Source organism: Marmota monax, unplaced genomic scaffold (genome assembly GCF_021218885.2).
Source record: "Marmota monax isolate L192 unplaced genomic scaffold, Marmota_monax_Labrador192_F-V1.1 WCK01_AAM20220418_F8-fsc00119, whole genome shotgun sequence".
Taxonomy (NCBI): Eukaryota; Metazoa; Chordata; class Mammalia; order Rodentia; family Sciuridae; genus Marmota; species Marmota monax.
In genome coordinates this window covers 3,819,611-3,845,098 of record NW_026694771.1, presented here as the reverse complement: position 1 = coordinate 3,845,098, position 25,488 = coordinate 3,819,611, and the positions used below count along the sequence as shown (strand labels likewise).

The 25,488-nt window shown below is 41.6% G+C and overlaps 1 protein-coding gene across 2 annotated transcripts in view; it reads right to left on the bottom strand.

Moving 5' to 3' along the window:
• The window catches only part of Drd3 (dopamine receptor D3), a 36,528-nt gene extending 13,638 nt beyond the window's left edge, over window positions 1-22,890 (bottom strand). For both annotated transcript variants that reach the window (XM_046425208.2, XM_046425209.2), the window contains exons 1-3: window positions 22,621-22,890; window positions 10,656-10,768; window positions 216-358 (exon numbers count right to left, since the gene is read on the bottom strand). In XM_046425208.2, the coding sequence (XP_046281164.1) occupies window positions 216-358; window positions 10,656-10,768; window positions 22,621-22,890 (526 nt within the window). The remainder of the gene's footprint in view (window positions 1-215; window positions 359-10,655; window positions 10,769-22,620) is intronic.
• Between the last annotated feature and the right edge of the window lie 2,598 nt (window positions 22,891-25,488).

Here is a 25,488-nt window from a genome sequence, read left to right as displayed (position 1 = left end):
GGTAAAACTTTACCCTTATGCCAATGATTGATGAGGTTTGGCTTTGTATTTATTTTATTTATGCCCAACAAAGGCCCAAGCATTGCAGTCTATAGCATACTCAATTGATTCCAAAGTACACTGACCAGGGATCAGAAATGTCAGGGTTGGCCACCATTCAAAGTCACTCAGGTGTGCTGAATTTCAGGTACTGAATGTGAAACCATCAATCTCACCTGTGGTATTGAAGCCAAAGAGGAGAGGGCAGGACACGGCAAAGGCCAGTACCCACACAGCTGTAATCATGAGAGCCACGCGTCGGCAGGAGCTCTGCCCAGTGCCATGTTGATAGTGAACTGGCATGACCACCGCAGTATACCTGCAAAAGGGAAGGGAGAGAGGGTAGGCATGTTGAGACAGGAAGGGGAAGTGTTGCTGAGAAGACAAATTCAAAGAGGTTACTAGAGAAAGAATTAGATTGATACATATGGCAGGGGAAGAACGTTTTAATTGGAAAAGTTAGAAAAGTGTTTGGATGAAAAGTGTAGAAAGGTCAAGGTAAGAGAGATGAAGAACATTCTTTTGGAGAAGATGAGCAAAGCAAGGGAATGAGAATGAAAATGTTAATGCAGCAACATGGAGCAGCTGGGGAGCTTCTGGTCAATGCCCCCAGCATAACCAGCCTGGCAGCCACATGCCCTTCACTCTGAAAGCTCAGGGTGCTGCTCTGGGTGCCTTTCCTTGTCCCACACTTTTCCAGACTGGACTATGCCCAAAGAAGATGTTTATCCCTACTCCTGTCCTAATACAAATTTTAACCCCTTTGAATACACCATTTGCTTTCTGCCTCCACTTGTGCTGAACTTTGAAAGGAGTGGCCACTGAAAGACACTTTGGTTCTGGGCAATTGAGGCATTGGACTTGGCCATCTTTTATCTGGATTTCAAAGTAGCCCTTCAGACAGGCTTTACAGTACACATGCCTACATTCCAAGAAGTACATGCACTCACTACCCAACTTCTCACAGAAACAAATATTGCACAGGAACAATTTACTATTAAAGCATTTCATCTGCTGAGCTTGATCAAAGTCCAAGATTTCCTGGATCAGACTTGACAATAATTCCACATCCTGTACAGCTCTTTCATCCACAACTTCCTCTTGGTCTACATCAGATCCAGTAGCTCCTCCAAACTCTAGTTCTGTGTTCGAAGAGGCCTGAGCCGTCCTTCTCTGCACTTTTTTCTGAGAGCCCATGTTGAGCTCAAAAGGAGAGACAATGTTCAGGTATGCTAGGGTGTCTTCCTTAAGAAACTGCATCCAGGCAAACAGGACCACGCTGCCTCAGTGCTCTTCCCACAGGTTGTCTAAGTGCTTGCAAAGAGCAGAGAGTTGAGTTGGTGAGTTCCTCTAGCAGAAGGGAGAAGAAAATTCACAACACCGGACAAACCCCCTGAGTGAATACCATTCCAATTAATAAATAGAGTTATGAGAATAGAGTTGAGTTATATCCAATGAAGGCTAAATTTAAAATTCAGTTTTTATACTTTTACATGGTCAGAGCCTAGTTCTTTAGTTAGAAACTGTATTTTCTGAGGCAACTCCTCATACATATTTACAGCTGCTTGTTGGACTTGCCTGAAAGACTATTCTCTAGTCATTGCAAACTCTAGGTGTCTGAAACATCTCCCCAGCGCCCCACACCCCTTACTCTAGTTCCATGTTCTGCCTTCCTCAAGCCATCTCTACTCAAAACTTAGGCCCTTTAACTTTCCATTGACCCTTCCATATTCTTTCCCCATTCATTCACTTACCTTTCATTCAATTTTATTGAATTTCTACCACATACCAGACCTTACTCTGGAAATATAGAACTATGTGAAAGGAACATTGTCCCTGTCCTCATTGAGCCTAGAGTCAAGCAGAGCCAATGAACCATAAAAAGCAAACAAATGTGGTAATATAAAATAAAAAGTACCATGAAGGAAGCTGGTTGCTACATTAGAGAACAATGGAGGAGGTAAAGAAGGGACAAACCAACAACAACTGGGCAAAGAAAAGAGGGAGCTGTCCATTTACTGAGGGCGGGGGAAAATATTCCAGTAGTAAATGAACACACTGTCATTGGCTATTTTTATACCCACAGGTCAAAGTTAATCTCCTTCAACATGACTTCATTATTTTGCCAACCTAACCCCCATTAGTTCCTGACACGTGCTCATGCTCCAGACAAACAGGCCTCGTGATGGGCACTCTACAATTGTTGGAGACTGGTGTCTTCGTTCCATCCATTATCCTTTCTCCCTCCCTCCAAAACTCAATCTTGCTTTCCTTTAATCTCAGATGAGCTCTCCAGCAATCTTCCCTGGCCTTTTTACCTTATAAAGACCTCTCCCTCTGAACTCATACTACTCCTATGCCAATCAGTTACATTGCCCTCTTGCTTGCAGGTCTTGATTCCCCCATGTGATTGAAGTCACTCAATGGCTCAAATCATTATATAGTCTTGGTATTCCCCATAGGTCATTGCACAGAGAAAGTAGTAAGTAGCTGTTGACTAATTGCCTCATGGGCCATGAGAACAGTTCTAATCCTAGCAAAGTTCAAGGGATCTAAGATATGTCTGGTCCTAGCCATGGATCAACATTTTTTGTCTTCTTTGTTTTCAGGGAACTTGGGGGCCAGATTTGGAGCTGTAGCTCCCTTAACCCTTGTTGGGTACCTCAAGGCTTGGGACTGAGGGAGGGAAGGACAGATGTTGGTCTGATGGGTATTGATCAATGCTCTCTGATATTTCTCCTGTTTGTCCAGCTCCTGTGCTCCAATGCTGCTGGAATCTCTCTCTTATGCATCTAATTTTAGAATGTTAACATTTGAATTCCTAAAAGAACAGCTCAAAGACAGACAGTTGTGAGTTCTGAGGTGAAGGCAAACTCTGCAAGAGTTGTCTTTGGCAGTGTTAGCTTTTTATTGATGTGATAAAGTACCTGAGAAAATCAACTTAAAGGAACAAAAATTTATTTTGGCTCATGGTTGTCTGGCTCCAAGGCAAAAATATTATTGCAGAAGAGAATGGCAGAGGAAAGTAGGGAAGAGTTCAAGGACAAAATATACTCTTCTATATCAAGCCCCCAGTGTTCTACTTCCTTCAACTGGGCCCCGTCTCTTAATAGCCCTTCAGCTATGAAGACACCAATGGATGTCTTCATGATCCAAGTTGTTTCCCAGAAGTGCCACCAATGAACACCACTGCATTGGGGGACCAAGACTTCAACTCATGAACCTTTGGGGGACATTGCAGATCCAAACCATAAGAGGCACCATAGTGCATGACAAAGGTGGGTTCTTTCTGAAGAGGGAGAAATAGGGTCTTTATTAAATAAGGTCAAATTGAGATCCCAGCACTAACCCCCCAGGGAGGTCATGACAATCCAGTTCCCTTCTTCTGAGGCACACACATGTCCTCCCTTGAATCCCTGCCTTGTATGTGCAGGAGCTGGCAAGTAGCATCTGGTGTTTCTCAAGGCCTCCCACTCTCCTCAGGACTTTAAATGGCTGGACTTTCAAGTCAAATATAGCTACCAAGGCCTTGCCCTTAGTGGTGACCTGAGGCATCTGCTGTCATGGCCTAACAATTAGTTGAAGGCAGGGGAAGGAAAGATGGGACCCACTTCCTCTGACCCAGACCTGCAGTTAGGCAAAGTCTCTCCATTTCTTTCACATCACATAGTGAACCTGACCATCCTGTGCATTCACAGGATTGTGCTGGTAATGGCTAACAGCTGGTTCTCCAGGTAAAAAGGTCCCTGCTTTGTAACACTTGCATTTTCTATGATGTAGGTGTATCTACTATTGCCCATTTCAAACCACCACCAAAGACTTAATAACTGACTCAAAAAATTCCTACAATTTTACCAATCAGTTCTTGCTGCCTGTTACAAGCTGGCTCTAGCACACTAATTTCCTCAATCTGTACACTTTAATGTCCAGCAACTCCTTGGAGACTCCACTAATTCACTGGACCAACAAATATAGGGAACCCCACCTAGCTCCATTTTATAAAGTAGGGATCAGAGATATAAGGAGGTTAATGCTGGACCCAAAGTTTAGCAGCCAACTGAGTTGGGCTAGGCCAGTATGTTTCCCGAGTTCACCCTTCCCTCACAAGGGCATCTCTACTCAATACTTAAAGTCAGAATGACAAGGGTGAGTTGTACTTAGCACTGTGGGTACCCAGGACAGTTTCCCCAATTAGCTGATTTTTTTAATTGCCTGGGGTTAACTGAGAAGAGGAAGAAGGGAGGTCCTATTAAAATGCAGACTTCTAGGACACGTTTGTGGAGATTTTGATTTGGTACTTCTGAAGTGGAACCCAGGAATATGTATTTTTAACAAGCAAATGCATCTTATGAATTTGAAAAAGTCTGCATTAGGGAAAGTTTCTGTCAAAGATTCTAACTTGTTAACATAGGAAAGAAGAAGTGAAAGATGAGAATACAATTCACCACTGTCACATTACACTTTTTTTTTTCTTTTTCAAACATGATGAAACAATAAAAGGGGGCCCAAGCTTGCCATAGGTGACTGAGACATCGAGGCTGTTCCAGAATCAGCCATCGGAGGGCACCATAATGCAGCAAGAACTCTGCCCGTCCGCCGGGGTGAGAAGTTCATTGCTCACCTGGGGGCTCTCGAGGCTCCGTGGGGAGGCAGAGAGGGAAAACCCGACCCCTTGATTCCTGGACCCCCTGCAGGGACCCCGAATTTCCACCCCGGCAGACTGTTTAGCTTTTGGTGTCCTCTCGGCCCGATCCGGACGACAGACCGTCTGCGAGCGCCAGTCAAAGCCCCCGAGAGTCGCGCTGCCGCACTTGGCCAGAGAGGGAGAGGAAGGCTGGGCCAGGGGCCACCTGGACGGTCAGGCCTGCAGCGCTATCTACGGTGCTCCAGGGCCGCAGCCCGGCGCAGACACACTCCACACATTTGGCGGGTCGTCCCTGTCGCTCGCTGTGCCCGGGCTCCTAGCTCTCTAGGCCCTTCCTGGTGTGGATTACTCTGCAGTGCTGGCTCTGTGCACCATGGTCAAGTGCAGCCGCAGGAGAGGCAGATTGAGTGCAGGGCCTGAATCTCGGCTCTGCGGCTTACTAATGGGGCCATAGCCAGTGGTTTGACTTTCTTGATTCAATTTCCTCATCTGTACAATGGGGATAATGATACTTGTCCAATAGGGCTGTTAAAAAATATTCAAGGAGGTTATCTGTAGCTTTTAAAAAATATTTTAGCACAATGCCTGTACATATTTAATATTCAAAAGACAGTATTATTATTATTGTTATTGTCATTGTCATTTTTACTGTGGTACCCTAAGAGATCAGTACTTGTATCAGTGAGTTCTTATGATTGTCTTACTCCTCACGATCAGCGAATATTAACATTTATTTATTTAATCAAATAAATGAGTAGATAGCATTTTCTGTGTGCTAGGCACTGTTGGAACTGTTTTACAAATAGTAGTGTTTTACAATTCATGAATCCTTCTAAACTCCTTTGAGGTAGTTTTTATCTCCACTAAATGGATAAAGAGATCGAGTCAAGTTAAATGACTTGCCCAGGGTCACTTTGCTATTAAGTGGTAGCGCCTAGACTTTTAGCCTGGCAGTTGATTCTATAGCTAGGACCCAGAGTGAGGTTCACACTTCTGTCTCCATGTGGGGCAGTGTGCTGTAGCAGCAGGAGGGTAACTGAATCCTTACCCTTGCATCTACCAGCTTGATCTTGGGAGGCTTACCTACACATTGTAGCCTCAGAAGCTTTATTTGTAAAGTGGAGATAATGGACTCACCTGGCTGGATTGCTGTGAGGATGGGCAATAATGAACAAAAAACTGTGTCTGGCACATAGCAACAGCGGAAATAATGGTAACATTGTTACTGTTGTTACTTTTAGACTCATGCAAGTTGGGATTAGCACAGAACTAGCCAGGGTATTCTGTGCTAGGTAGACGGATGTGCTTCACATAGTCCAAGGGAATGGAACCTATAGAGGTGGGCTGCCATAGCAAAGGGGCTACTGATTGCAACTCAGAGAATACTAGTGGGGGTCTTTTGAGAAAAATTTTGGACTCGGCTACAGGACTGCTGCAAGGATTGAGCACTTTTGTTTAAATGAATTAACTGCAATGTATCTTCTGACTCACAATTCCATCAGCAGGGTCTATGTGGCTTGTCACTCTACTGAAGGTCTCAGTACCCTGACAGAGTTTGATTTCCACCCAGAGGCCAGTTCCAAAGTGGGCGATGGGGTGGGGGGTGGAATTGACGAGGGTGCCTCTTCAGGAAGCTGACAATGGGAGGAAAGAGGCTGGCCTGGGTGGGAGGGCCTGACTCTAACTCCCGCCTGGGTTTAATGAGCCCCAGAGCTCTGTGAGGGCTGCTTTTCACCACCTTTTATTTGGTCAGACAGGGGGCTCAATAAATCTTTAGTTCCGTGGACTCCCCTCGTGGAGTTGTTGAAGGAGAAAGCTTTTTGCAAATGACTGGAAAGCCCTTTGCAAATATAAAGTGCTTATTTAGATGCAAACTAAAAATCCAAGGTGCCTGTGACTCATCTGGTACCTATTGTGCTCACTGCAAAGGCGCAGAGGCATGCCTGTGTGATGGGTGCCATTTGAGAGCCACTTAAAGAACTCCCTGGTGAATGAATTTGGTTGCATTATTCCTGGGCTCCTCTCGGAGGACTCTAATTTTCACCGCTTGGTCGTGTCCTCCTCTTCTGACACATTCTCAGCCGTATCCCCTAGTTAGCTCTGAACCAGGATGCGGTGGGAGGGGGCTGACCTACTAGGAAGGCATGGAACCCCAGGGGAGGGGGCTTGTGCTCCAAGGACTTCCCACTCTGCTTTTTTTAAAAAAAGAAAAAGCGGCTTTAATCCAAGTATCCAGAGCTGTGCCTCAGAATCTAATGACAATAGTATTACTTGCTTTCAAAACCCCTTTTATCATTTCCTTTTCTTTCCTATCTCTCTTACCACCCTGTTATTACGGACTGGGGCTTCATGACCAAAAAATACTGAATCCATTTGGTCAAGTTTGTCAGACTGGTGACTGGCATTGTGTGAAGACCAAAGGTCTGTGTGAATGACTGCATTTTTAATGAATTGACCAGCTATTTGGCATCACATGAACAGATTTTAATGCTGTGTACAGCAAACTGCTGTGAAGGATAATGGAGACAGCTTTTCTGAGACCTATTTTCATTCCTAAAATTGGAGGGGGCTATGTTTTGAGGTTTGGTGAGGATTGATCTGTAATGAAGTACAAGCCTAGAGGAGCCTCCTCTGCTGGGATTCAAGGCATAGCTCATCCTTGCCAGGTTTCAAGTAGTGAGTGCTATGCATTATGGGAATTTTCCTATATGGGACAGCAGTCAATTCAAGGTTTATTCTTGATGGTGTTTTCAGTGGTAAAAGTAGAAGTGTGTGTTAAGCATGGCTGCTGCTAGCAAAATGGCGCTGTTGGTGCAAATTAGAGACAAGTGCCCCCTCCTGGCTAGCAAATTACAGAAAGGCATCCTCTCGTGGCATGCCTCAGAGCTTGAGAAGGGCTGGCTGCACTCTGTTCCCACACCCTTGTGCAGGGCACAGCCTCCTCGCTGCACCCATACCACTTGTGTGTGTGTGAATGTGTGTGGGCAAGAGGGGTGGGAGGGGCTGTCTCAGCTTCTCTCCAGAACTCTCTTTAAACTCTCTTCTCCCTCCTTCCAAGGTTAATCTTCTCCCATCCTTTCATGTCCTTTCCAAAGATGCTTATTTGTGGTATGAACATGTCTACTCTCAGCCAGAGACCATTGAATTCAGTTTAATACTCTTTGTTCAAGGTTCTCCAATAGGCACAGCAGGGAGATTGACAGGTGAGAAGGACCTAGGGCTAAAATGAGTTTAGGGTGGTGGAGGCCCTGATAAAGCAAACCAGCTGCAGCCCACAATTTCTATAAATAATATATTCCCTAAAACATGTAACTACGTGTCCAGAAATTACACAACGGACTTAGATGTTAGAGCTAAAAAATATTATAAAATACCTATCTCTTCATTTTTTAACAGCTTTATTGAAATGTAATTCACATAATTAATCCACTTAAAGAGTAAAATTCAATGTTTTTGGTATATTTACAGAATTATGTAACCTATCTTCTATTTTAAAACACTCTTAAATGGCATTCTTTCCAGCATTATAGACTTGTTCTTTAATTTTCCTTCTCAGTTGACTAGTTAATCAAATGTTAAAAAAAAATCCAGTTGGCTAGTTGGTTTGCGGTATCAGCATCAGCAGGGATTTTCATATCTGTTCTTTGGTTATTGTTCAAAGTTCCCCTTCAGCACACGGAAGCAAGTTGAGGGCCGGTGCTGTTGAGGACACAGCATTGAGCCGTGTGAGAAAAGGCAGGCTGGATATGCCACAACAGTCACACAGAAAACATCATGAGGTCTCAGGGTGACTCAGTAAAATGACAGGAATTCAGAAGGGCTTTATGGAAAAGGAGGCTGTTCTGATAGACCTTGGAGCATGGGAAGAATAGAAGGAAACCCCAAAAGAAAAAATATTGAAAAAGTGAATTGAGACCATATTGTGGAAATTGAGACCATATTGAATCCTGGACTGTGGAGGTAATTTTAGTTTTTATTCCATGGATCAAGGAGACATTGAAAGATTTTGAGAAGGGCAATGGAAGTTAGAGCTATACTTCTGGGGAATTCTGATGGCATGAAAGACCAGTTAGAAAGCCGTGAAGTTCAGGTGAGAGGTCATGGGTGTCTAAAGTAATTAGGGGCAGTAAGAAAGGAAACAGAGGCAAATCTGAAAATTGTAGAATCTCTACACTTAGATTGCTTGATTATGGGAGATTAGGAAGACAGAGGAGTGAAACAAAACCCAGAATTCTAGGACAAAGATGGTGTCAGTAAGGTCAGTGAGAGGTCACTAAGTCAAGATGGTTTGGTGTTTTAGTTTTTTTTTTTTTTTTTTTGTATTATAGGAGCCATTGGGATATCTGAAATTCAGGAGAAAAGGTAGGGGTATAACTGGAGATTTGGTGACATTAGCACAAAACTTAACAGTATTAATTTGGAATCAAAGAGACATGAATTCAAATTCTGGCATGGCTCTATACTAGATGCAAGACTTTGGCAAAATTTTTAAAAGAAGGAAGATTAGAATAGTACCTGAGTCATCATTAAGATGAAATAGTGCATGTGAAAACTTGGCACAATGTGGTAAATTCTCAATGAATGTCAGATCTTATTTGGGGTCACCTGTTGGAACTGTGGAGTAGATGGACTATACTATTGGGAAAAAGAGAGTAGATGAAAAGAGAGGGAGGACATTCAGGACTCAGAAGAGAACCTTGGAGGCTCTTGACTGTCAGCATTGGGCAGAGGCTCAAAGACCACCTCCTTCCCACAGAGCTCTCAGGGGGCCTGCTGATGCCTGGTAAATCTAAGGCTTGGGTGGGGGAGAGGAGAAAGAGAAGAAGAAGACAAAAAGAAGAAGAAGGAGGAGGAGGAGGAGGAGGAGGAGAGACGAATCAAGGAACAAAGGACCCAGAGTAAGGGCAATGAATTCAGGTACTCTTAAGCATAGAAAGTGGTGTTGCTCAGATGGAATACACAGAGAGTAGAACCAAAATTCCAGGAGCCAAAATACTTTTTTTTTTTCTTTTTTCGGTGCAAGGACTTGAACCCAGGAATGCTCTGCCACTGAGCTCCATCCCCAGCTCTTTTTATTTTCTTGAGACAGGGTCTTGCTTAGTTGCCAAGGCTGGCCTCCAACTTGCCATCCTCTTATCTCAACCTACCGAGAAGCCAGGATTACAGGCATGCACCACCTCGCCTGGACAAACACCAAATCTTAAAAACCTATCGTTCTTTACTTGCTTTTCTTAAACTTTGTGAGGAAAATCTATAGATCATAGCCTTGTTTTCTAAAATTCCCTTTCTCTCCCTCCTGAAAATACTCCTATTCCTGTCTCTTCCACCCATCCTCCTTACCTGTTTCACCAAAAACAAGTGAACAAACAAATAAGTCAGCTACAAAATTTCCTACCAACACAGTCAGCTCACCGCTGTCCTTTTCTTCCCTCCTCCCTCCTCCCTTTCCTTCCAATTATAAATCACAAAAAGCCCCCAAAGGTGGTGAAAACGCAAACCCTCTTTATGGGTCTGGAGGAGAGGAAAGGCTGGGAAAGCTTATAGAGTAATAATTTCTCTCTTGTTTCTTCTCACCTGCAAACCATAATTTAAAAGAAAATGAGCGGGCCCAGTGATGCATTCCTGTAATCCCAGAGATTCAGGAGGCTGTAGCAGGAGGTTTGCAAGTTCAAAGCCAGCCTGGACAATGTAGGCCCTAAGCAACTTATCAAAACCCTGTCTCAAAAGAAAAAATGAACTGGGGATGTAACTTAGTGGTGAAGCACTCCTGTGTTCAATACTAGTAATAACCTCCCCCCCCCAAAAAAAAGCCCCCAGAATAAAATAAAATAAAGAGATGAGAGGGAAAAAATGTCCCAGTGGCAAGTACTATTTGGAAGTAATCCCAGGATCTTGAATGCAAAGCCTGTGCCTCCTCCCCCCAATTTTGGGCTCCTCTCTCCAAAGCATGGAAGGGGAGTCCCAGCCCTACCTGTCTATGCTGATGGCACAGAGGTTCAGGATGCTGGCTGTACACATCATGACATCCAGGGTAACAAAAATGTCACAGCAAATGCGGCTGAAATTCCAAACTCCACCTGTTACCTGGGTGTCATAAATGAAAAGGATGTTAGTTTTTCCAGTTTAAGGAACAACCACCCAACCAACTCTTCTACCTCCCTTGTGTTTCTCAGCACAGATGCCCATATTCCCTCCCTGCTCCCTGCCTGTTGTTGGTACCATTGTTACCGTAGGGCAGATGAGTGCCGAGGGAATGCCAGGCTGTCCAAGACTGGATGCTAAAGAAGGGACAAATTCACAGAATGTTAGGATGTAATGCTGGAAGTGATCTTCCAAATAAATTAGTGCATTGTGGTCCACAGTGAGTTACTCATTAAGGATGTGGATTTCTGAATCCTCCATAAACCTAGTGAATCTGAATCTATGGTTGGGGGCCTGTGAATCTTCATTATTAAATAAATAGTCTTAGACATACCAAGGTTTGAGAATCACTGATCAAGTCAAAAACAGAAACACTCCTGGTGGTTCAGTGATATGTCCAGAGATGCCCAGCTGGTAGCCAAAGAGCTACCTAGTAGAGAGCTCACCATGTCCCCAGGAAAAGAGCTAAGAACACATTTTCATAAAAGATAACTCCAAAGCAAAATCTGTGTGGCTTCTGGTTTGAAATCTTGGAAGCATCCTGAAATAATACCTATAAGAACCTATATAAACGAAGTGTATATCAAAATGGCTGCCTTTGACCCCCACTGCCACATCCCAGTCACCAAGAGGTGGGGGAAAAGGCTGGTCCAGGGAATTGGAAGGGAGCATGAATTCTCTCTATCCCTCGTGGATTTAGCAAGGATGGCTCTGACCTCATGCCTTTACATGTGTTCCAAACTCCATAACCTCGTCTTCATACTTACAAAAAGTCAGGAATTTAGTAATTTAATTTAAATTCTAAAGAATTTCCATTTTACTTTTTAGACTTTTACATAACCTAGTTGAACCAGGAAAATGTTCCAGGAAGATTCTCACTTTCTAAATGTCCACAAACTGCCGTTCATGGGCCCTGGGGCCTTGGGCATTTGCCATCTTCCTGCCTATGGGGCTGCCATTTGGGGACCATGATTCTCAAGGAGAAGCCCATGAGACACAGTGCCTCTGGATGGCTGTGTGTTCATGATGCCCTTCCTGAGCATGCCCCATGGCTTTTTAAAAGGAAGGAAGAGTAAAAAATAGGCATGGTGGCCTCTGAGATGGCTTCTCAAGAAAAAGAAAAACACTGACTAAATGTGCATAAAGATGTTGCTGTTTTGTTCAGCACTTATCTCCAAGACTCTTCTTGTATAACCAGTTCTCTTTACCCTTCATTTCTGTTTTATCCCAATAAAGCAAGGACCTGAAAGTCTGTCTATCCTTCTGCTTCCTAACAATTTCTTCCCTTTGGATTCATTTCTTTTTGAGCCTCCCATTTTCTCTATATTTGGTCATCTCAAGTATATTTTGGGAAATGCTGACCAGAGGGTTTTAGTTTAAAAGCAACAATGGAAAGTCAAAACATATGATGAAGTCATCATTTTTGTTCACTTTGGTTATGGATTTACTTTCTTTTAGTTCGGTCATTTTACTTTATATAAATAAAGTCCTAATGTGAATTTACAGGAATTCTGAGAATGAAAAACTTTTGAAAGGGAGATGGAAATATTCTGATCTAAACAGTCATAATCATACAAGGATTTAAGTGAGAGAGAAAATGAAGGATGACTTTGCTTATCACAAAGGACAGTTACATGCTATAAAATCTCCTCGAAGTTGAATTTTATATCCTAAATTTCATTTCAACATATGTCTACTAGTCAACTTAGGTCTTAATTTGGTCTTAAAACTACTTTTTCTCCCCATAATTGTGTTTGTGTGTTGGGGGGAGTGTTGATGAGAGAGGATAGTTAGGACAATAGCCAAACTCAGAACTTGCCGGGTGCTCATTCATTTACTCATGCATTAATAGAACAAGTACCAGTAAAACTCCTAATATTTATTCTGTACAAGGAGGGGACATTATGTGTTTTAAGAAGTTTAAAAAATGTATTACAGAGTCTCTCCTTAAAGAACTTCCAAGATAACTGGGAAGCAAGGCATTCTGGAATACAAGAACTATAGACCAGCATGAAAGCCTAATACTGTTAATACAAACTTTACATTTATTGAAAAATTATTCTACATGAGTCATCCACCCACATGACCCATTCCAGGAATTTCTATAACTGAAACTTTAGATTTTGAAAATTGAATTTGTTTTTTTCACTGCGTATGCTCTTAGTGCTTTTTGAAGAATGTTTCATTTGATAAGAGATTAAATGACGGTTACTTAACCATCTCCATAGTAGCAGAGATATTTACTTGTTCACTGTTGCTTGCCCAGCTCCTAGAGTGGGGCCCAGGCATGGGAATATATTTTGGAGGATCGAATGGTCTTGGACATACTGTGTATTCATTCTAAAAACTAACATTTACTGAGTGCTTACTAAGCTCCTGATGTTCTGTTAAGCACTTTCCGTACATGGCCTCTAGTGCTGAATGTAATCCCATGAGAGAGGCCGATGAAGCTAAAAGTCTCTGAAAAAGCCACATCTCTCTTAAATGTTCTGCAGACTGACCTTGACTGAGTAGAACATCATAATTGTGAATAGATGGAATGTTGCAGGTCAAAAGCTACATTATCTTGGACTATCTTAGACCCTTTAGAAAAATAGCCATTTACTTTCAACCTCTGTAACTGACCTAACAGTCTTGTGACTATTAGGTAAGCCTCTTGGAATGTATTACTAACCTTAGCTGACCTCTAGCCTCCATCAGCCATAAAACTAAAAAGCGATTACATCTGAAACCTATATGAAAGAACTTCCCATTTTATTGTAGCCCACCTAATGATGTTCCCACCAATGTATTTGTTGAATGTGTTGATTTGTGACGTTCTTCATTCTGTGGCTATAAAAAAAAAAGCACATGTAACTTCTTCCACCTCAGAATGTGTCACTCATGGTAACTTGAATCCATGTTCCCCATGTTATGGTCACTCATTTTGCTCAAAATAAACTATTATTCCTTTAAGCAGAGTTGTTATTTTAAATGGACAGGACTATTATTACCATCATCCTAGAGAAAGAAACTAAAGCTTAGAGAGATTAAGCACATTGCCAAGGTTGTAAGGCCAGTTGAGGCTGACAGGGCATTGGAATGTAGATGGTTAGTATTTGCTATAGGGAGGTATCAAGCCCCGGCAGGCAGCTGTTGCAAAAGGGACGGAAGTGGGTAGACACAAGAAGCAAGGAGAAAATTAAGTGCTCCTCAGGGATTTGTGTGTGACAGACTGTACCATCTCCTTTCTAGAAAATGATATGCCTTCCTCATTGTCTTTATTCCAGGGTTTCGATAAACAGTGTAAAAGACAATGGTGGCTGCTGCCTTTGGGAGCCAGGTGAAAGGACACTCACCACAGCTTTCTTTGGAACCCTCTTAGAGGGCCAAGCCTCTCACTGCTGTCCTCTGGCTTACAGGCTTCCACCAGAATGCAACTGGCATTCTGGCTGTCCTCTTTTCCTGTTTCCAGAATATGCTATCAAAATTCTAATTCTCTCCTTGATCTCAGCTGAGTGCCAAGAAGAAAACAACCTGATTAGCTGATTAAAGTAATTCCCACTAAGGTGCCATCACTTAGCCTTCCCTGGAGCTTACTCATTAAAATGAGCCTCTAATTGGTGGGCTTGTAATAGAAATATATATTTTACTATAGTTCTCCATACCATGTAAATAATAGTAAGGCATTAACAAAGAGCAGCAGAAACCCTCACACACATGATCTCATAGCAACCCAGTGAGGTCAATATGATTTCCAATTTATAGAAAATAGAGACATAGAGGGGTTATTTTCCTTAGGACACAACTAGTAAAAGGAGCTGGAATTTACCCCCTTAATATCAACCATGATTCTCTTCTGCCTCTTGGAGGTCAGCATCTTGGCACATCACTTCTGAGAAGTGTACAATTTAACTCCGTTCTAATATCACAGGAAGGAAAAGAGTTGACATTTGTCTACTCACTTCCTCATATACCCACTCTTTATTGAGTGCCCCATTATATACTGGATGCTTGGTTTGGGAAAGTGTATTGAAATGAATTAAAACTGTTTTTGTTCCCAGGGTCTCTGAAGACTGTGTGTGTGTGTGTGTGTGTGTGTGTGTGTGTGTGTGTGTGTGTGTTAGGGGGAGTAATGTATGAGTGGGTGTGGGGAATGGAGGGCCTAAAAGGTAGAAACTAAGAAAATAATAATGATGTAATATGCTAAGTGCTGACAGTGAGATAAGTACAAAGTGTTGGGAGATCATGAAAGGTAAAGCGACACTTAAATTTAAAGCAGAAAAAAAAAAGTAAAAATCTGATTGATTTAAGTAAGGCTCTTTAGAGACCTGATGCTTTCTTCTAAATTCTAATGAATAACTCACTTCAGAATTATAGGCAGCCAGGTGGTGTTACTCTTACTTGCTAATGAATCTAACTAACTCCCTTTGGCAATACAGAAGGTGGGAGTAAGCAAGCATAGTCCTCAGGTACTGAAGTTGGCTATTGATTTTCCACAGACACAGCCTAAGGCAGCATTTCCCAAATTTACTGATTATAAGGCAGCATTTCCCAAATCACCCAAGGCTCTTGTTAAACAAATGATTTCAGACCCCACTCCAAATAATAAGTCCCTCAAGTGATTCTCACTGCCTGGAAGGTTTGGGAAACAGTGGTCTTGGGGGGTATAACATTATCTTCAGAATGATGTCCTTAAGAAAGATCTAATTATGCATTCCTTATGCCATTGGTCTTTTGGCTATATGCTCTCCTCACAGGAATGTTTTTTAAGGCACAAAGTAAAACATACAATGGATCACAAAGGATACTAATGATATCGAATACAATTACCACATAAATGTACTTTTAAAATAATTCACTAAATAACAACATCTAGTGGCAGGCCCCAAATCCCTCTAATTTCAAAGTAATGACGAATCTAAATAATATTTTAAGATGTCTGCAACAACCAGAATGTGATTTGAAAATGGAAATATCTGTGATTTCTACTAGTGACATCAAGGATTTCCTCTGCTAGGGTTGATGCCTACATTCATAATTGAAGGAAGCACTCAATTTCAGCTTAGTGAGAATAAAGAAGTAATTTTATTTACATTCAAGAGGATGGCATCCTCAGGTTAAGAATCCCTTTTTTGAAGGAATGGAGTTTAGTTGTTTTAGGGAGCTAACCAAGGGGCAAAAGATGCAAGTGCTTCTCTAACTAGCCTCTTCACTCCATTTTTTTTTCCAGAAAATCTCTACCTTCTCCTTTTTCCTATTGTTGTTGTTGTTATTATTATTATTATTATTATTATTATTATTATTTGGGGAAGGGCTTGCTGCAGGACAAAAGGGGGTATAAATAAAGATTTTTCACCTTTTTGAATTCCAGTTTTCTCATCTATAAAATGGGTTTTATAAGTTAGTGGTTCCTAAATGTTGTTTTGGGAGATGACAAGCTGGTTGTACAAGTCACTTGGGCTGGGACTGGGACTGGAGCTTATTACAAATCCAACAGACTTCTGGGGCCACCCTGGAACCCCTGTGTGGTAGATCTTGGGTAGACTCAACAGTCTCTATGTTGAACAAGCCACTCCTACAGCAGCAAAGGGAATCCTGCAGGAGTTCCTTGTAAGTTCAGACTCCAAGGCCCATCCCAGAGAAAACCTGTCACTAGGATGTGGCCAGCAATTTCTTGTGTTTGAGTCACACTTTAGAAAGGATGATAGAATAATCAGTAAGCCTTTCCAGCACTAACAGCCTGTGACTTTAATCAAAATCCAGAGTTTGGTGAAGAGTTTGTGAGAATCTCATTTTTGTTTTCCAGTGGGAGGTCTTCAAGAGCTATCATCTTTTTTTTTTTTTTAAACTATGGTAAAACTCTCCCTTTTAAAAAGACTTTGTTATTTTTATTAATATCATTACAAGCTCCAAAGGTTACAAGCTCCTCTGTTTCTAAACATCATTCTTTTCTGTCATCTCTGTCTGACCTTGATCACTTTTTCTATGGTGTGTTTCTCTGACTAAACCCATCCTGTTTTATTTTGCATAATGTACATTTCTTATTCCTTAAGGCTTTTCTCCCATCCATATTGAGTCCCAACTACTCTGAATTTAGTACAGATCCTCCTCAATTCAGGCTGTCCTTGAATTTGTGATCCTCCTGCTTCAGCCTACTGAGCCACTATACCCGACCAGAAACTAGAAACATTGTAAGTTCAAAAATACTTAATATATGGCTGGGGGTGTGGCTCGGAGGTAGAGCACTTGCCCAGCATGTGTGAGGTCCTGGGTTCGATCCTTAGCACCACATAAATGTAAATGAATAAAACAAGCACATTGTGTCCATCTACAACTAAAAATATTTTAAAACACACTTAATACAGCCAACCTGCCAAATATCATAGCTTGGCAATACTGAACCCTGTGGAGTAACAGGATCCTGTGGCTGACTGGGAGCTGGGGCTTGCTGATACTGCCCCCAGCACCACTGAGATTATTGTATCCCATATGGATAGACTGGGAAAAGATCAGAAGTCAAAATTTAAAGTACAGTTTCTACTATACATGTATTGCTTTCACACTGTTATAAAGTTGAAAAATTGTAAGTTGAACCATTAAAGTTGGGGGCTGTCTATGTTTCTAATGTTCCCCTGGCTACTTATTTTTCCTTTCTGTTCTGATGTAAGTGCATTAAACATCACAAAAGGTGCTTAACCAAGTGGAACAAAATGGGATGTTTGTGCTTGGAGAGGGAGCTCCAAACAGACTGCAGCCTGTAAAGCAGGAAATTAAAAACTTGAGAGGAAATCTGAGATAGAACTATTTGGTATGGCATTGAAAAGAGTATTCCAGAAAATGCTGCAAACTGAATTAGACAGACAAACCTCCAAACCTCTGAAATATAACCTGTGAAGTCTCCTGCTTGGTTTTTGTTCTGAACTTCTTTGCTAGGCCTGGGGACACAGAATGTTGAAGTGGATCAGCAGCTGGCCCCTGTGAGTCCCCCATTATGTACTGCCCAAGTGTGAGTGCCTGAGTGACTTAGTGATGCGAACACCACCAAGGACAGCTGACTACAGTTCACACTTAGAATTGTCCTATGCCTTCCTTTCAATAGTTTCTGGATTCTACTGAGAATCCATGAGATTCTGGAGTCATAGATATGATCTAAAGAAGGAACACATAACCTATGCTAAACTGATTCTTCTAACTGATGGTTAGTTCAGAAAAAATCATATGGCATAAACCAGTCCATCAGAGTACATCTTTACACTTATAGAAATTTTGGGGCATGTATTTTCTCTCTTGCTGTGAATGGTATAGTGTGCATGAAAAGCCTGTGGCTTAGCCTTTGCCTATTGATAAAGTTGATATATGCTTGAAGGCAAAACAGGGAAAATTATAGAGAAATGGAGTTTGGAACTTTGATCAAACTGTGCCTATAGCTCACTACACCATAGGACTTTTAAAGTTCCTGTGAAAGCCAACTCATTGTTTATAACATAAGTCAAATGGAGTTGTGCTTTCTTTTACTTACAATTGTGTCAGCAAGTTATTTATGGAGTACACCTTTTGGTTACCAAAGTACTCTCTCCATTAATGATGGTTGAGCCTAACGTCAGCCCAATACAAGAAGTATTGTTTTTGTCTATTTTATTCACTGAATTTCATGTGATCTGAATCTCAGTTCTGAGTTGTTCTCATAAAATGACCCTGTATTGGAATGGCATTCACCCCAGAGAATTCCAACAGAGGTGATGTTATGTTGAAATGCATTGCCGACTTCCCAGCTATTCCTCACCCCATCTTTTCTTTTTAAATAAAATCTGAATTTTAACATTTTCTTTTCTATCTTCCTTTGCTGCTAAAGGTAGCTTCATGATTCTGACCAGTCAGACTTAAGTGAAGACTTCAGGGAGTGCTTCAAGTTGAAATAGAGCCCAGGGCTCTCTCTCTTTCTCTCTTCTCTCCTCTCCTCTCTTTTCTCTTTTCTCCCCATTCTTCTGTTTCCATCCATCCTATCTTTGGATACTACTAAGATCCTGGGGGCTTTGTTATCCTAGGATAGGATGCAGAGATAGGCCACCTTGCCAAGAAGAGTGAAGAGGGTGGATGGAAGAGTATGGTCATGATGATACTATGGGGCAGCCAAATTAACACCAAGAACTACTTTGTTCCAGAATTCTAGTACTTGAGAAAAGTAACTCCCCTCCTTGTTTAAATCACAGCTAGTTAAGTTTTCCAGTATTTGTAGCCAAACCATTTCTACCTCATACATACTAGTATCTGGCAAAATGAACCATTTCCTTCATAGAAGATGGATGTATGGAAATTAAAGAACATAAGACTATGGACTTGGTGAATTATTTGGCCCCCAAATGGTATCCTTCTCACAAATGTCCTGTCTTCCTGGTAGTCCTTAAACCCACAGAAATCTTTGTGGCCAACACTGCACCCTTTCTATCATTCCTAGTAATAAACAAGGAATTACTAGAGCAGCTCCTCAAACTGCACATCATTATTATAAATTAGTAAGAGTACCACTTTTCTCTTCTCTGAGGCACGTGGATTTATATATTCATAGTCCTTGTAAGGGCTCAAAGTGCTCTTATTTTCTTATTAAGGTACCTCATCTGCCTCTAAGGAAAGAAAGGAAAACATTTAAGAAAAACTCAAACTGGTTAAGATAGGACTACCTGGTCTTCAGAACTAGAAACTTCTAATATCTTAACCAATTGTCCATTTATGATATCTGCTCTAAGTCTTTAATCCAAATGGATCCTCAGTTGAATTCTGGAGAAAGTGATTTGTAGATATTGACTAGGACTTTGAGAACAGTTCATTAAGACCCAAAAAGAGTTCTCTAAAATCCATTTTTCAGTAGAAAGATATCTCTAATTCCCATTTTTTAAAATGAATATAGATTTCTTTAACCATGCTCTTGGTTACTGAACACCTACACCAAATAACCTTGCAGCGATTTTTTTTTCTTTTTTTGGTGGGGGACAGAAAGAGTAGAATCAAGAGCTGCATCAGAATTTTACTCATGGCAGCAAACCCATAGATACTACTATCAATTCCATTAAGGCCTTTGGGCAGATTTCATGTGGTTCTCTGTAAACTGGGTTGCTCTTCTGGGTTCCACTGTTGAGAGCCATCCATGAGCTGTGTGTGGATTATAGAGTCCATCACAGCCTGATGAATAGGAGAATCTGGTGCCTGGGAACTTCCAGTGGACATTTCCTCTGGTTGACAGCCCAGTCACATTGTGAGCTCTATTGAGCCAGATCCCACATAGCACAGGAGATGGGGTGACATGCTGTAGCCACACAGTTTCTCTGAAATGCATGTGACCTGCCAAGATGTCAGTCAACCTGCTGACAGTAAGACATCTCGAAGCACGACTCCACCCCTGAAACCTTATCCCTGCCTTTGATGTACCCCTTAAATAAGCCACAGGAGCCATTTTCTATTTGTCTAGCTCCAGCTCCTGTGTGGACTGGACCTATCAAGGGCTCCACCTTTTTGAAACTATCTTTCCGACTTTGTCTTTTTCACTAATTATTCTATACTTTAATTTCTTAAGTGGCTTACACCTTCCTTGGCAGGAAGAAGAACCCCCTAACAAGGCGCTGGCCACCTCCCCATATTCCGCAGTAGAATGCAGACATCATCTCTATTGGCAGGTATGTTTAGAAGGGGAGGCCATGGGTTTCTAGTGTGGAAAAGTCACAATGACTTTCTTCTAAGCCAGTACCTACAGGGGTTTCCAATGTGGTCCAACCACAGTCCTGGAGCAATCACAAATGGATGGCCAAAGCGTGCTTCTGAGTGACTTTATTATCTATACCAAAACCCAGTTTTTATTTCAGAAAGAATAGAAATGATCATTGGAATGAAGATCCTATGCCTGCATTTCTTCTTGATATTTATCCTTCTAGCCAACTAAAGAATCTCTATCATGTATAGAGACAGACAAGCATTTTGAGGTGGCAGTGGAGGTACTATGAAACACTGACCAATCCATGCTGGATTTTAATCTGGTAGTATCTAAAGTGCCTCCCTCTCTTTTTTTTTTCTTTCATTATTGGAGATTGAATGCAGGGTGCTCTACAACTGAGCTATATCCCCAGCCCTTTTTATTTTATATTTTGAGACAGGGTCTTGCTAAGCTGCCCAGGCTAGCCTTCAATTTGTGATTCTTCTCTCATCTTCCTGCTTTGCTGGGATTACAGATGTATCCCACTGTGTCTGGTTAGTGCCTCAGTCTTGAACAGAAATACCACATGCTTCTAATCCCTTTCTCATTATTATTGGATATATATATATATATATATATATATACATAAATAAACTTCACTGCCCTCCCCACTAAGTTGGCCTGTAACAATGAATGTAGATGCAGATGGTGTAAGTAGAAATCACCCATATGATACATACATATCAGAGCAGGTTCCTTTAGTCATTCATATCAAATATTTATTTAGCACATGTTATGCACCAGGTAGTATGTTTGGACTAAGGAAAAGAAGAACAAAGGCATAGCCTCTGACTTCAAAGATGATTCAGCCTATTTGAGTTGACAGAAAACTCAAGATAATTACAAGATCCTTCACCGTCAGAATTATCCTAACTGGGAGGAATAAATAACATATTTCCCCCCAAGTTTCCCCATAGCTTTTAGACCTCTTCCAATCAGCCTATTTATTTTTCTTCTTTTCCATTTCCTTATCTATTTTATTTATTTCTTTCCTTTATGCACCCCCACCATTGAGATCACAGTCTAATTTTAGTTCCCAGCCATTCTTTAATATGGGTACTAGCATAGCAGTCTATATTCAAAGCTTTTGCTCTCCCGTGATATGTCATACTTAATTAACTGTCACCTTTACTATTAATATTAACTGAAATATTAATTAGATGAATCTTAATTTCTCTTAATCATAGCATCATTTTGATCCTTCATTGGATATCTCTTTAGAATGACACACAGTACAGAGGAGAAATATTAATAGCATATTAAGGAGTTTGAAAAAAAACCCTCTTTAGTAATTGCATGTTTTCCTGGTAAGAATATCTATTTCTTGAACAGTTGTAGGTACTTGATTTCCTTGCTAGAAAATGGATGTTTTGTCTTGATCACCTCCTGACTCTGTTTTGCACCTTTAAATGAAAATACTTTCAAATTTAAGAAATGTTTCTCTGCAGAATTCTCCAGGGTCTGCTGCATTCTCTGAGTGAGGAAGATTCTTCGCTATTAACAGAGGCATAGAAAACATAAATTAGCAGGTTTAGCCTGTTCCTTCAGTAGCAGAATCTATGGAGTCAGTACCCAGGAAGAAAGAGCCAAGAGGGAAGGCAACTGAACCATGGAGAGAAATCTGATCTATTTGCAGACCATTCTTTCTCTTCTCTCATTCATTAATGCTTTTTCCTTCTTGCCCTGTATTGCTACCTCACACCCTCACTCCCATAACTGTTGAACCTAGATGAAGATGCACGTCAGACTGCTTCCCCTAGCTTCTCACTTCTCTGAGATATGGCTGGCACAGAGAATCATTTTAGAAGAGTCCTACCACTTATGTCCAGTCATCTGGGTATGGGACACACAGGAACTGAATCATTCACAACTCCCTGGTTCTGATGTGGATGGATGGTGGCCACCTTTGAGAGTTTCAATTCCTTCATTATAGGGAGAACAAGAGTTCTCCCTCCTTTTCCAATTCCTAGACTACAGCAAGGAGTAGTTTGAGCCCTAAAGCCCAGGTACTCAGGAAAGACAGACAGACAAACACAGTCATTATCAGCAACACAGCCTGGAGCCTACTCACCTCCAGGTATACCACCCAGGGCATCACCAAGGTGGCCACCAGCAAGTCCGCCACAGCCAGGCTTACCACCAGGTAGTTGGTGGTGGTCTTCAGGGCTCGCTCCTTCAGGACAGCCACACACACTAGGCCATTGCCAAAGACAATGACTAAGATGAGCGCACAGTAGGACAAGGCATAGTAGGCATGTGGACGAGCCCGGTTGGCACCTGTGGAATTTTCTGCCCCACAGGTGGAATTCATGTAGCCACTTAGATGGTTCAGAGGTGCCATAGTCCAGAAGGAAGGATGTGTAACCCCAAAGAATTTCTGAGAGGAGACAGAAAACAATGTAGGTAAAACCAGACTGTTTGAAACTTGGATGCTCAGATGTATTTTAAAATTTGTTATGTCAACAAATATTTATTGAGTCTTCTTATATGCCAGCCACTGTTGTAAGAACCAGAGTTCTAGCAATGCACAAGATAGACAAAAACTCCTCCCCTCTATTCAGAATAAGAAGGCATATTAAGATAAAAGGTGTGATATGTTCAATGATGGTATATATTTTGGCAAAAAATCAGAGAGGGGAGTAAGAAGTGGGTGAGAGTCTGTGAGGAGTGGGTGTCTGACAACAGTTTTTAAACAGTATAATCATGAAGTCCTCATGGAAATATTGGCAACTGACTCAATACCTGGAGGAAGTAAGGGAGCAGACCAGATATCTGGTGGGAGAGTGGTCCAAGCAGCAGAGATATAGGAAGATCAGCGGGCTGAAGCCAATTGAGGCTGTGGTAGAGTGGAGGTTATGCAGTTCAGAGGTTGGGCAGAGCCATTGAAAGAACCATGCTTGGACTTAGAGTGAGATGGGAAGCCATGCCGGGATTAGAATCCTAGCTCTGCTGTTTCTAGCTCTGGGACCTTGGGCACGTTTCTTCACCTCTCTGAGTTCCAGTTTTCTTCTGTATAAAATGGGGAAGGGGGGATAATGGAACTGGCCACATAGGGTTTTATGGGGATTAAATGAACTGTTACATATGTAAGACTTTGAAAGCTGTGTCTAGCACATAGAACACCATGCAACTGGTTCCCCTTATCAGTCTGTTTCTTTGTTTCCTTTCCCTCTTCCTGACCTCTGCAGCTGCACTTGCCTTTTCTATGTCTCCCTCTGACTTCACTTTATTTTCTCCAGGTCTCTCTCTTAGACCTTACATAGGGCATGGAGGGTTTGGGAGACTAGTATGTGGAAGAAAATCTCCATTACTGGGGACGAGTACAGTGGTTTTTATATTTAGGGAAAAACCATGAATGGGATTTTATTTGAAACTTCCCAATTTTTAAAGGATTGGTTTACTAGCTAAAAATGTTTAAGCCCTATGAAGTTCTCCCTTTCCATTCAACTGAAATTTCACATTCATGGGCCAGTGACCCACCAGTTTTCGACTTCTAACCTAGACTAATGCCCATACTCTTCAAACAGGGAAATTGAGACCCAGGAAAATGAGTTAAATGTTTTGAATCCAACAGCTTATTAGTGGCAGAACTAGCATTCAGGTCTTCTAGTTCTTTGAATACCCTCCTCTGGCATCTGAAAGCAATCACAGCTCCACTGGGAAGAAATGGCCATCACACTGTGGAGATTTGGGACATAGGGTGGGACAGGTATCAGAGCCAATCAACTATACCAGTGACACCAATCTGTAGGGTCCAGCCCTGAATAAAGCACTCTGGGCTCTCAAAGCCAGGTTTGCAGGTGTTTGGGGTCACAAAATTCACAATTTCTAAGGAAAATCCCTGTGTGTCAATGACAGTATGCACTGAAGTTACCTTCTAGGAGAAGACATGAATTCTGTGCATTACAGTATGGCCCTGAAACCCAGAGAAGAGTGACTCCTTCTCCAGGCTCTGTGCTTTAAAGGACAGCACTCTGGTCTGAATGTCTGTATACCCTCAATATCCATCTGTTGAAATCTTAGCCTCCAAGGTGATGTGTTAGGAGGTATGACCTTTGGAAAGGCCTTTGGAACTAGTGCTCATGTAATAGAGACCCTAGGGAATAAGCTAGTCCTTCCCACCTCATGAGGGCACAGTGAGAAGCTAGCTATCTAGGAACCAGACACCAATTCTGCTGGCACCATGACTTTAGGCTTTTCAGCTTCCAGAAATACAAGAAATATAATTCTGTACTTATAAGTTACCCAGTTTTTCATTTTTAAAAAACTTATTCTAATTTGTTATATTTACAGCAGAATGCATTTCAATTTGTATTATATTACACATATATAGCACAATTTTTCATATCTCTGGTTATACACAATGTAGAGTCACACCATTTGTGTCTTCATACATGTACTTAGAGTAATGATGTCTGTCTCATTCCACTTCCTTTGCTATCCCCATCCCTCTCCCTCCCCTTTGCCCTATCTAAAGTTTGTCTATTCCTCCCATGATCTGCCCCCATCCCCATTATGAATCAGCATCTTCATATCAGAGAAAACATTCGGCATTTGTTTTTTTGGGATTGGCTTACTTCACTTAGCATTATATTCTCCAACTCCATCCATTTACTTGCAAATGCCATGATTTTATTCTCTTTTAATGCTGAGTAATATTCCATTTTGTAAATATACTACATTTTCTTCATCCATTCATCTGCTAAAAGGTATCTATGATGGTTCCACAGTTTAGCTATTGTGAATTGTGCTGCTATAAACAGTTGATGTGGCTGTGTCCCTGTAGTATGCTGTTTTTAAGTCCTTTGGGTACAGACCGAGGAGTGGGATAGCTGGGTCAAATGGTGGTTCCGTTCCCTGTTTCCAAGCAATCTCCATACTGCTTTCCAGATTGGCTGCACCAATTTGCAGTCCCACCAGCAAAAGTACAGAATAGAGG